Source organism: Pogoniulus pusillus, chromosome 22 (genome assembly GCF_015220805.1).
Source record: "Pogoniulus pusillus isolate bPogPus1 chromosome 22, bPogPus1.pri, whole genome shotgun sequence".
Lineage (NCBI taxonomy): Eukaryota > Metazoa > Chordata > Aves > Piciformes > Lybiidae > Pogoniulus > Pogoniulus pusillus.
This window is the reverse complement of record NC_087285.1, coordinates 20045123-20057567: the sequence shown is the minus strand read 5'-3', so window position 1 is coordinate 20057567 and position 12445 is coordinate 20045123. Positions and strand designations below refer to the sequence as shown.

General features: G+C 48.1%; 1 protein-coding gene across 3 annotated transcripts in view; it reads right to left on the bottom strand.

Moving 5' to 3' along the window:
• The window catches only part of ADAMTS2 (ADAM metallopeptidase with thrombospondin type 1 motif 2), a 232305-nt gene that overhangs the window by 35045 nt on the left and 184815 nt on the right, over window positions 1-12445 (bottom strand). For all 3 annotated transcript variants that reach the window (XM_064162100.1, XM_064162101.1, XM_064162102.1), the window contains 5 exons: window positions 11389-11545; window positions 9503-9608; window positions 5638-5781; window positions 3681-3813; window positions 2080-2193 (listed from right to left, as the gene is read on the bottom strand). In XM_064162100.1, coding sequence (XP_064018170.1) covers window positions 2080-2193; window positions 3681-3813; window positions 5638-5781; window positions 9503-9608; window positions 11389-11545 — 654 coding nt within the window. The remainder of the gene's footprint in view (window positions 1-2079; window positions 2194-3680; window positions 3814-5637; window positions 5782-9502; window positions 9609-11388; window positions 11546-12445) is intronic.

Below are 12445 nucleotides of genomic sequence, written 5' to 3'. Positions count from 1 at the left end.
GCTCCCTCAGGAAGCACATGGCCATGCTGCCTGGGTGTGGAGAACATAGAATAGAATCATAGAATCAACCAGTTTGGAAGAGACCTCCAAGCTCAGCCAGCCCAACCTAGCACCCAGCCCTGGCCAGTCAACCAGACCATGGCACTAAGTGCCCCAGCCAGGCTTTGCTTCAACACCTCCAGGCACGGCAACTCCACCACCTCCCTGGGCAGCCCATTCCAATGCCAATCACTCTCTCTGCCAACAACTTCCTCCTAACATCCAGCCTAGACCTCCCCTGGCACAACTTGAGACTGTGTCCCCTTGTTCTGTTGCTGGTTGTCTGGGAGAAGAGCCCTACCCCACCTGGCTACAGCCTCCCTTCAGGTAGTTGTAGACAGCAATGAGCTCTGCCCTGAGCCTCCTCTTCTGCAGGCTGCACACCCCCAGCTCCCTCAGCCTCTCCTCACAGGGCTGTGCTCCAGGCCCCTCACCAGCTTTGGCGCCCTCCTGTGGACACCTTCCAGCACCTCAACATCTCTCTTGAATTGAGGAGCCCAGAACTGGACACAGCACTCAAGGTGTGGCCTGAGCATTGCTGAGCACAGGGGCAGAATAACCTCCCTTGTCCTGCTGGCCACACTGCTCCTGATAGAGGCCAGGATGCCATTGGCTCTCTTGGCCACCTGGGCACACTGCTGCCTCATCTTCAGCCTACTATCTACCAATACCCCCAGGTCCCTTTCTTCCTGTCTGCTTTGCAGCCACTCTGTCCCAGCCTGTAGCTGCATATATTCATGTCTCACTCTTCCCCTCCCCACCCCTCACTTCTCTTTGACAAAAGAATTGCTTTCACCCCCATCTCCATTCTCATTTCTGTGCAAACAGTAAGATGAATGAATGGCTTGGGGGAAAGGGTGATGCAACAAATTGGAATGGAGCTGTATTTTTTTGGGGGGAGGCTTCATGAATGTTTTCAGTGCAAAAACTCACGACATAGAAAAGTGAATCCAAAGAAGCTGCACAAAGTTTTGGATTGTGACTTTCAGTAACTATACATAGATGTTTTTTTGCAACAAGGGAAAAAGCTGCTAGAACAGGAACAATCTAAAGAAAAGAAAACCACTAGGGAGTGGTTTCTATAGAGCCTGGGAATTAATTTAGCATTGCACTATGTTTTCATAAACCCCCCTAACATTTCAAGCCACAACAGCAGCTGCTTATCCAGTTCATTCATCACACAAATGATGTCATCCATTGGGCTTTACAGAACATCTTTCCAAGGAGCAACATCTTCCTCTCCCCCTCGGTCACTGCATCCAAAGCCCAGGCAAGCCAGAGTTTTTCAGCAGACATCAAAGGACTTGTTGTTCAGATACACTATGAGCACAGTGTGACCTCCACAGAAGGACAGCTGAAACCTAGGGCATGGTGGATGAAGGGTCGAAGCTGTTTGGCCCTTGCCACCTCGCACCTTCCCACCACAGTTCCTTATGTCTCCCTTGACTCCCACCAAGCCAGCAAATCCACCTCCACAAATCTGCCCTTCTCTCTCCACAGCCCCTCTCTGCCGTCATGTTGGCTCTCTCTAGCTGGCACTCAACTCCCACATCCATCCTTTCCCTCAGGGCAGCCAACAGTGGCCTTAGCTTGGCTGTCATCTTCAGGACATCACTGCTTTCTGTACCCCCACAAGCAGAACGGCAGTCAGCGTTACTACAACATCACCCACACAAACACAACCTCCTTGACCTCACAAGAGTCACAGGCAAGTGGAAATTTCCCCACTTGGGGCTCTGTCACAGAGTTGCTAAGAAGCACAGAACAATCTCCAGATACTTCCATGACTTCACCTAAGGATGAGACTTCTTGGTCACAGAGCTGCCATGCAGGACACATCAGCCCTGGTCCATGTCTCCTCCTCTCACGCTGCTCAGCTGCCAGGAGTCTGACCCACATCCGAGGGGACTTGAGCTCCTCAAGATAGGTTCTCTCACGCTCTGCTTGGCTGTAAGGGGAACATCCCCAGCCACACACACACACACACACACACACACGTGGAGGGAGCTGAGCAGGTGGGTCCAGGCACCCCCCTCTCACCTTCCCTGGCGCACACATGGTCCCGTCCAGCGGAGGCCCTTTCTTTGTCTTGCAGAAGTAGGGGTTCTCGGGGTGGCTGCACCACAGCTGCTTGCAGGGATCAAAGGTACGGAACTGCAACACAAGAGAAAGCAGAGTGGGCTATGCTTTGAGACAGCTCCCACTGGAACCTGCAACAGAAGCTGCAGCACCCTGGGGGTTTCTCCTTCCCCAGCTGTAAAATTCCTGACGACCTCTTTGGTGTCTGGGGACTGAGCATATCTGAGCTTTCCTGTAAAGCCATCGGTGACTCTGTGGTGAGATCTCACCTGTATGCCACACAATCGTGCTGGGCAAAGGTAGTTCTAGACTAGTGACCAAAGGCAGACTGGGTGAGGGAGAAACCAGTTCCCACACAGGGTAGGATGCACACCTCCTTTTCTTACAGCTTCTCCAAAGGCTGCTGCTTCATTTGCAAAGCAAAACAAAAAACCCTTGAGGCCCTGTGGAAGGAAATGAGCTGCTGAGGCTGTAGCTCAGCTGTTGAAGATGCCTTAGCAAGATGGAAATTTGAGCCCAGGATCCTGATCCAGTGAACAAATAAACATTTCACCTGCTTTGTAAGAGCTTGTACAGGAGGGGATGAGAACCTCCCATCACACAACATCCTGACACATGATGTCTGCACTTGAGTTTGGCTGTTCTGAACACAGAACAACATAAAGCCTCTGTCTCCCAGGCTCTGGAGAACAGCTGTAAGAAAAGACTCTCTTTGGCCAGGACATTCTTCCGAGGCAGCATGAGTGGGAATTGTGGTAGGATATAACACTGCAGTTGATGCTTTGAAGGTACTATCTAGAGACACTGCTCAGCACACATATCCCTGCAGATGGGAATGAAAGCAGAGCTGTTATGTCTTAGCAGCTGCCACACCAGCTGAAAACATCGCTTCTCAGTTAATAGTTTGCCCTACTTGTGGAGCTGGAGGTGGGAGGCACAGCTCTGCCACAGAAGACTCTGCTTTCTGAGGCCAAGCCACTGAGAACTGCAGTAATCTTGACCTGTTTTAAATTTAGACTTTGTCTCTTGTTTTGCTGGTAGAGGAGAGCCAACCATATCATCAAGAGTCCTTGCAAGTTGCTCTGCTTACTGTCACGCTTATTTTCTCATGCTAGGCTTCAAAATGCATCACACTTTCCATAAAATTGGATCTTGAAAGCATAATGTCCCATGTTGGCACCACAAGATACGCTACCAAATCCATCTCCTGAACGTCTGGGTGGGAAACAACCAGCTGCCAGCAACAGGAGGCTCACTACTGCTGCAACCTCGTTTGCCTGAAGTCTGGAGCTGTCATTTCTGTCCCTCCAGTTTAAAAACCAAACGAAATCAAACACCAACCAACTAAACAAAAGCCAAACAAGAAAAACCCAAGCAACCAAAAAAAAACCCAACCCAAACCCCAGACCAAAGCAGAGATAACATATTTGTCAACATTCAGCTGTTATTCCTTGCTTAGAGGTCTTTCCTTGTGGGCTTCACCACACTGCCCCTGTAAGGACAGATCAGAGACACGACCCTGCCGGGCTGAGAAGCAGCAGGAGCGAAGGTGAAGTACTCACAGCTGTGCACATCATGTAGCCCAAACCGAAGTCGAAGCGGCACTGCTCGTTCATGGAGTAGTGAATTCCTGGCAGCTGGGGCAGGGAAGGCCAGTCGTGCTCGAAGGGATCGTCACGCAGGCAGTCATAGGAACTGCAGCAGGCAGAAGTCACAGGAGCAGCTGTGAGACTTGCAGAGTCTTTGTGCTTCCCCTGCCTTTTTGTTCCAAACAAACCAGAACCTGCATGTCTGAAACGCTGCTGCCATTGCAGTTAGGCTCACAGTAACTTTACCACCTTGTAGCCACCTTTAAAGGATTCTATGCTTTTTTTTTCCCTGAAGTCCTTCCTTTCTAATTTCCATTTAGCTTGCAGGTAAATTCCTATCGGTCTCCAGGCTCCTTATGTGAAAGGAAATCAAAGGAAGAACCCACAGGAGACCAAGGAAAAAAGAAAGTTTAATTAATGTTGCAGTTGAGGAATTTCTTACTGCATACAACTGTCTTTCAAGTCCAGGTTTGAAAGCAGAGGGCAGGGTAACCACCCCAGATTACCACTGAGCTGCAGTTTGCCTGTATCCTGGCAGTGACTCATTTACAAATGGGTACTTTCCTGCCTGCATTCAGGGCTCAAGTTTGTCTCCTCTCTCTCTTTCTCCTGGTAGCTCTCAGCACCCAAGTTTCCTCTCTGTGTGATGCATATGGGAGCTTCTGCTCTTACAAACAGTGAGGACAGCCAGCAACATGAGACAATCACAGCTAAGTGGTGAGGAGGACAAGGGACTGACACTAACATCACTAAATGGTTAACACACAACGGTTAATTCTCAAGAGCAGCATGGTCCACAGTGTGCCTGAAATGTCTCTGGGTTATTTAACAGACATGAGGACACCATACACAAGTCTATTCTGGCAATCATTCAGGTTGCCTTGAAGACACCAATTGCTGGGAGGAGACTTTTGAGGCTAGATTGACTTCAAAGCAAGCCCTCGTTCTGCTTTGTTATAAGGTACTTAAATATAGCTGGTATCCAAAGGAATGCAAAGCAGCCCTCTAGGCCAGATGATTTTGATTTAATAGCTGAAGTTCTAAAGGGTTTTGCTAATTGAAACACACTTCTCTCCCAGGATTTTAATTCCTTATTGTCATAGCTAAGGTATCTAATAAAAATATTGACTCATTTACTTCCTGCATTTTGCTGCATTTACTCCTCTTCCTTTACACATTTTCCTCAGTATCCTAGGAGTTTCCCCATATTTCTTCCACACAACTTCATATAACAAAGGAAGATATTTTTTTTCTCAAGCTAGCAAAAATATGGTCAAAACCATCAGAGTTAGTCAGTGTATGTCTGGTTCCCAAAGTGTCGAGTCCAAAGGGAAGGCAATGGACATGGACAAAGCCACTTCAGTAGCTTCTGCATTTAGGAGAGTTACAGGAAAACAATGAAAGAATCAATTCTAGAATCAAGCTCTTTAGATATCTCTCCAAGTAAGAAAAGCCCTGAGCACCTGAAGAGCAGATTTTCCTATTTAGGCAGCACCATCATGAGCAACAAACAGCCCTTGAAGCCAGAAGTGGTATCTGTAAGACAGACACCACGCCGCTGGGCAGCAAGGGCACTTCTCTAGCTAGGGGTTACTTTAGGGAGGAAGTAAGTTACCCATGGGATACACACCATGGTGTTTTCTCACAAGCCCTGAGAGGACAGCATGTGGACTGTCAGTGCTCAGCAAATGGATAGATGGAAATGAAATGAGAAGAATCAAAGCTGACAGAAATCACGCTGCTTGAGAACTTGCGTTATTATTTGCAGCTGACACGAAAGCTCCTCCTGCCAACCAGGATGGGAGGGATGCTTTGTTTTATTCATCCCCACTGGAATAGCTAACTAAAGGACAAGGCACAAAAGCTAGGTGCCCAATTGTTCTTACACCCTTCTGAAGCAGGGGAGAGAGGCTGCTTAACAGCTACTCACTGGAGATATCGATTCAGCTCCTGCTGGCTGCAACGAGACCAGTGGAAGCGATGAAACGCAGCTTGCACGAGGGGGGCCATGATGCTCCCCAGGCGGACTTCATCCCCACATCTGTTCCCTTGGCCATCGTGCTCCATGCCTAAACTGCCCACACAGGAGAAAGACAGCACAGTTAGGGGAACTCTGAGTGCATTGCAAATGCCACCAGTGGTTGATTGCAGCGAGGTTCTTAAGTCCCATGACCCTTGTTGACGTGAGAGAAGTCATGAGAAATGAGAGAGGGTGAGACTGAAGCTAGTAACCTGCAGCAGCTCCCACACAGGAGCACTGACCCTTGAGAGTACTTTCATGTGATTATCTTAATCCACTTTCAAAACAGACTAAAAAGGCCTTCTTTGGACTTCTGTACACATCCACACTTGTGATTACCATGCCTATATCGTTCCACCTCTGGATTAAGGATCTAGTTCATCCTCTAGGAGTATAGAATCATAGAATGGTTTAGGTTGGAAGGGACCTCCAAAGCTCATCCAGTCCAACCTCCTCTGCAGTCAGCAGGGGCATCCTCAACTAGACCAGTTTGCCAGAGCCCTGTTGAGCCTCACCTTGAATATATCCAGAGATGGGGCCACAACCACCTCCCTGGGCAACCTGTTAGAGAGTCCCACTACCCTCATGGTAAAGGGTGTTCAGAGATGTTCAGAGAAATTTATTCATGCTCCAGTCTGAAGGAATTCAGGAGTTTAGCTCACTTTAAAAAAAACCACCACACCTCAGCTTAATTTGCAGTCATCTGCAATTGCAGACATGGAAATAAAAAAGATGTCACACTGCAAGCCAGGAGGTCTCTTCCAACATGGTTGATTCTATGATACTGTCCAGCAGCAATTTCCCAGTGTTTAATCATGAAAGAGCCTGGAAAGTGTTTGGTGCTCTCTGGAAAATTACTCCAAGAGGCTTCCTCCATCATGGGAGTCAGCTGTGAACCCTCATGTGGGACATGGACCTGATGGAGCAGATCCAGAGGAGAGCCACAAATATAGTCGGGGGTTGAAGCACTTCTGCTATGAGGGCAGGCTGAGGGAACTGAGGGTGTTCAGCCTGGAGGAGGCCCAATAGCAGCCTTCCAGTACCTGAAGAGGGCTACCAGAAGGAAGGAAAGAGACTGCTTACAAAGGCCTGCAGTGACAGGACAAGGGACAATGGCTTCAAACTAGAGCAGAGCGGATTTGGAGTGGATGTTTGGAACAAGTTCTGCACCATGAGGGTGGTGCAACACTGGGATAGGTGGCCCAGGGATGTGGTCGAGGCCCCATCCCTGGAGATACTCAAGGAGAGGCTCAACAGGGCTCTGGGCAGCCTGATTTGGTTAAGGATGCCTCTGCTGACTGCAGGGTGGGGTTGGACTGGATGACCTTTGGAGGTCCTTTCCAGCCTGGACCATTCTGTGACTCAGAGTTACAGATACTTGGACATTTCTTTGGTACTTCCCCACAAACCTGTTTTCTCCTTTCTGTCGTTAGTGTTTTGGGTGTTTTTTAACAAGCACTGTTTGACTGAAATGGGCAATATCTGTCCACAATCTAAACCAAGTTAACAGGCTGGGGCTGAGTGTGATTTGAGGGGTTACAAACAGTTTGCAGTGCTATCTCTTTTTCAGCTCCCTATGTTTTCTTTTTAATCCTAATTCTGGAATCCAGTATCATCTGGATATCAATTCTGTGTCCTCTGTCTAAGTAAGACACATTTAGAGCAACTGCAATCAACTTTGGCAATTTTTTTTCTCTTCAAAGCTGTTAATCATTCTGATACAACAAAGAAAAAAAGGTCTGCAGGCTTTCTTAGGGAAAAGAGAGCAAATTGAAACTGTTCAGAAAGAGCCTTCAGGGAGCTGCTGTTGTACCAAAGAGAAAATGGGAAATCAGTGGGAGTTCTCTGCAAGCAGGGAAACTCAAATGCCCTGGGAGAAAGCAAAGCTCTGATAACTGCTGCTCAGCCATTGGCTCTAATCACATCAATAAGCAAAATAATTGCATTTTTAATGTGAACTACATAGAGAAGTTGCAACCTCAGTGCTCAGCACCTCGCTTCTGTAGTGGTTTTGGAGTTCTCCCACACACACATTAGATTCTTCTGTAGTGGTTTTGGAGTTCTCCCCCACACACACTAGCTTAACCAGACTAACTCAGCCCGCTGGAAGTTAAGGAATGAAGCTTTGTATTTACAGCTGGCACAAGTTACAAGCATATATATACAATATATTACAAATATTTACAACTGTATACAGTAATCTACAAGTTAAAAGTAATACAGAAACATGAGACCCTTCCTAGCAGCCAGAATCATAGAACCAAGCAGGTTGGAAGAGAACTCCAAGCTCATCCAGTCCAACCTAGCACCCAGCCCTATCCAGTCAACCAGATCATGGCACTGAGTGCCTCATTCTGGCTTTGCTTCAACACCTCCAGGGACAGTGACACCACCACCTCCCTGGGCAGCCCATTCCAATGCCAATCACTCTCTCTGTGAAGAACTTCTTCCTAACATCCAGCCTATGCTTCCCCCGGCACAGCTTGAGACTGTGTCCCCTTGTTCTCTTGCTGGTTGTCTGGGAGAAGAGACCAACCCCACCTGGCTACAACCTCCCTTCAGGTAGTTGTAGACAGCAATGAGGTTACCTTTGAGCCTCCTCTTCTCCAGGCTAAACAACCCCAGCTTCTTCAGCCTCTTCTTATAGAGTGCCAAGGAGAGGCTCCCAACCACCCTTCCATCTCTTGACACCCCCTCTCTTATCTCAGAATCTCCCTTAGGGGCAAGGTGATCTGGAAAGGTCAGCAAGAGGTGTTAGAAGCAGAATGATTAGTTGGAAAGTGTGCAGGTTCAGGCAGAAGAGTTAACAGTGCAACAGCCAGGCAGAGACTGCCTTATCTGTGTTTGTGCCCCTGTTTTCACATGTCCCAGCTGCCCAGGGAGGTGGTGGAGTTGCTGTCCCTGAAGGTGTTCAAGCAAAGCCTGGCTGGGGCACTTAGTGCCATGGTCTGGTTGACTGGACAGGACTGGGTGCTAGGTTGGACTGGCTGAGCTTGGAGGTCTCTTCCAACCTGGTTGTTTCTATGATTCTAAATGGGTAATGCAGACATCACTGTATTTTCACAGCCAAAAATCTAATTTATCTCATTAAAATATTCCAATTAGCCTCAAACCAGCACAGCCTCTATCCAGCATTGTACCTTTCAGCAGCCATAACAGACACAGACCACATGCTTATTTAATAGGGATTGCTTTCAGGATTATAAGCACTTTACATTTCCACCAGGAGACTATAATACATAGAATGGTTTAGGTTGGAAGGGACCTCAAAGATCATCCAGTTCCAACCCCCTGCTATAGGCAGGGACATCTCCCTGGAGGTGTTCAAGGGCTCATCCAACCTGGCCTTGAACACCTCTAGGGAGGTTGTGGAGCACAGAATCACCCAATGTGATCAAAGATCAAAGATCACATTGGGTGATTCTGTGCTCCACAACCTCCCTGGGCAACTTGTGCCAGTGTCTCACCACCCTCAGTGTAAAGAAGCCTTTCCTAACATGTAGTTTGAAACTCCCCTTGTCCTGTCATCCAATCTACCCTCACAGCATCTATGAAAGGTATTTTGCTATTAGATCTTTCTTTCCACTTGAAATGACCAAAAATACAAAGCTTAGTTAAGATCCTAACGAAAGCTTTGAGAAAGATGAGACCTAAAGCCAGACCTAGCACCACAGATGGTTTCTTAACACGAACTGCACCTTTCTAGCATCCTTGGTATTTGTCAGTGCCAGTGACATTTGAAGGTAGGACACAGGACATCCACAGCTTTACTTACACATGTCCAGTCTCATGAGCCACCACAAACGCAGATGAAAAACCATCTTCATGGTTGAGAGTGCAGCTTCGAACAGGGTGACACATTCCAGTGACTGGAGCATAGCCTGTGAGAAACACCAAGTGGGCCAGAAAATGAACAAGTCTGGAGAGCAGCGTGGTGAGAAATCACAGAATGGTTTAGGTTGGGAGAGATCTCAAAGATCAGCCAGTTCCAACCCCCCCACCATAGACTGTATGCAGCTGCTTAATCCAGCGCCGGCTGGAATAATAGAAGAGAAGATGATTTGTGCCCCTGAGGCTTGTACCACTGCTCCCAAAGCTCTGAAGTCTTTTTTGATTGTTCTGGGACTAACAGCCATTGTTTCCTCTCCTGCTACAGTAATGGGTAGTAGCCTGTAGAGTGCACCAGGCTAGGAATTCTCCTAGCAGCATCCCTAACCCAGGCTCCCGGTAGGCAGCACACTCCCTGTGAGAGGGCTCTGCCCGACTTATTGGTGCCTCTGTTCCACTCAGACATGGATCCCCTACAACTATCACTCTCCTTTTGTTGCACTGCTCCTAATTCTTGGTGCTGGCTGACACGTACTGGGCAACTGAGCAGGTGGACTTTCTCCTCCATCCTCCTCTGCCCGATCCTCAGTTCCTGGCGCCCATATCTGTTGTACAAGGGTGGAAGCTCTAGGACAAACACCTGCCTTCTCTTGTGACACACACACAGCTGAAGTGGTCCTCTCAAGAGGTCTCTGCCCCATAACATTTTATAATATGCCCCCTTGTCTGTGAAACAGATGAAACCAACCTACTGAACAAATTGAAACTGCATTCCTGGCTCATTAAGAAAACTGTTGTCACCTCTACGTGCAACAGGCAATTGCCTTCTCTAGGAGCATGAGACAGCAGGGGAAAAGCACACCAGAAGCAGCCTTGCAGCCCACCAGGAGCTCCAGGCAGTTTCACCAATCAGAGAGCATGTGAGCAAAGCCTCAGCTCTCTGCTGGCAGATCCCAGCAGTTTTCCAAAAGCAATGGGAGAGTTCTGAGGTTTATCTCCTCCAATCAGCAAACCTGATCTCACAGGAAGCAGAGTAAGAAGGAAAGCACTTGTCCTGCTCTTCCAGACCACTCTGTAACAGCATTTCTTGGCAATCCTGCTGGAAAGCAGTAACAGCTTTGGAGACTCTGAAAATGCAAAATCTGTTCTTTAACCTTTGTGCATTTTCAGGGCTGTTTACAAAGGGATCCCATTTTCTGGGCTTCAGCAAGAGAAAATCAATATTCCAATAAATAATCATAGAATCAGGCAGGGTTGGAAGGGACCACAAGGATCAGCCAGTTCCAACCCCCCTGCCATGCCCAGGGACACCTCACAGTAGATCAGGCTGGACAGAGCCTCATCCAGCCTGGCCCTAAACACCTCCAGGGATGGGGCCTCAACCACCTCCCTGGGCAACCCATTCCAGGGTCTCACCACCCTGACAGGGAAGAACTTCTTCCTAACATTCAATCTGAATCTACCCATTTCTACTTTTTCCATTCCCCCAGTCCTGTCACTACTTGACAGCCTAAAAAGTCCCTCCTCAGCTTTCTTGTAGGCTCCTTTGAGACACTGAAAGGTCACAATAAGGTCACCTGGGAGCCTTCTCCTCTCCAGACTGAACAGCCCCAACTCCCTCAGAGCAGAGGTGCTCCAGCCCTCTGATCATCCCACCATTGGGAAAGGACAGAGAAAGTAAAGCAGTTACAATGGAAAATGCTTCTCTGCAGAGCTCTTGGGGACAGAAAACACTGACCACAGCAAAGCAAAAGACACCCAGTTAAACTTTGCATGATTAGCCTTGTTAAGTGCTAGACATGAATGCAACCCAAAACCTGATGCACATCTTACCTTGCATGCCAGATGGACCAAAGTCCTGCCTCGTGAGGAAGATGGCATGGTCGTGGTACTCTGCATGGCCCGAGTCAGGCTTCTGCTGGAGGTAAGCCCAGCGGCACACGTTCTCCAGGCTCTGCGAGGGGTTCCCAATCTCTATCAGACTCATGGACTGGGCATGTGCAGGGGAACAAAAAACACACACAAAGTAGCACACCAAGAGGTATTTAGTAAAAGCTTGGGCAGTTTTCTTTCCAGCTTGTTCAAACTTCCCATCTCTGTTAAAAGCCTGTTCAGAGAATGGTTTAGGTTGGAAGGGAACTCAAAGCTCAGCCAGTTCCAACTGAATTCAGTTCCTCATAAGCAGGGACACCTCCCACTAGAACAGGCTGCCCAAGGGCTCATCCAACCTGGCCTTGAATGCCTCCAGGGAGGTTGTGGAGCACAGAATCACCCAGGGTGATCAAAGATCACATTGGGTGATTCTGTGCTCCACAACCTCCCTGAGCAACCTGTGCCAGTGTCTCACCATCCTCACTGGAAAGAACTTCTTCCTAACATCCAATTTAAATCTCCCCTCTGCCAGTTTTAACCCATTCCTCCTCTTGTCATTACAAGACCTTAGACTCATAGAATCATAGAATCAACCAGGTTGGAAGAGACCTCCAAGCTCATCCAGTCCAATGTAGCACCCAGCCCTATCCAGTCAACCAGACCATGGCACTAAGTGCCTCATCCAGGCTTTGCTTCAACACCTCCAGGGACAGTGACTCCACCACCTCCCTGGGCAGCCCATTCCAATGGCATTTAGTGCCATGGTCTAAATGACTGGATAGGGCTGGATGCTAGGTTGGCCTGGATGATCTTGGAGGTCTCTTCCAACCTGGTTGATTCTATGATTCTATGAAGAATTCCCAGATAATTCTACTTAGGACAGCTTACTGTACATGGGATGCTATCAGATCTCTGACTAAGTGACCCATCCTGGGCTTCCCAGGATTCGTAAGCACTACCCTGTCTTTCCACTTGCAAAAATGATATCACCATGACAACAATGTAATCACAACACAAA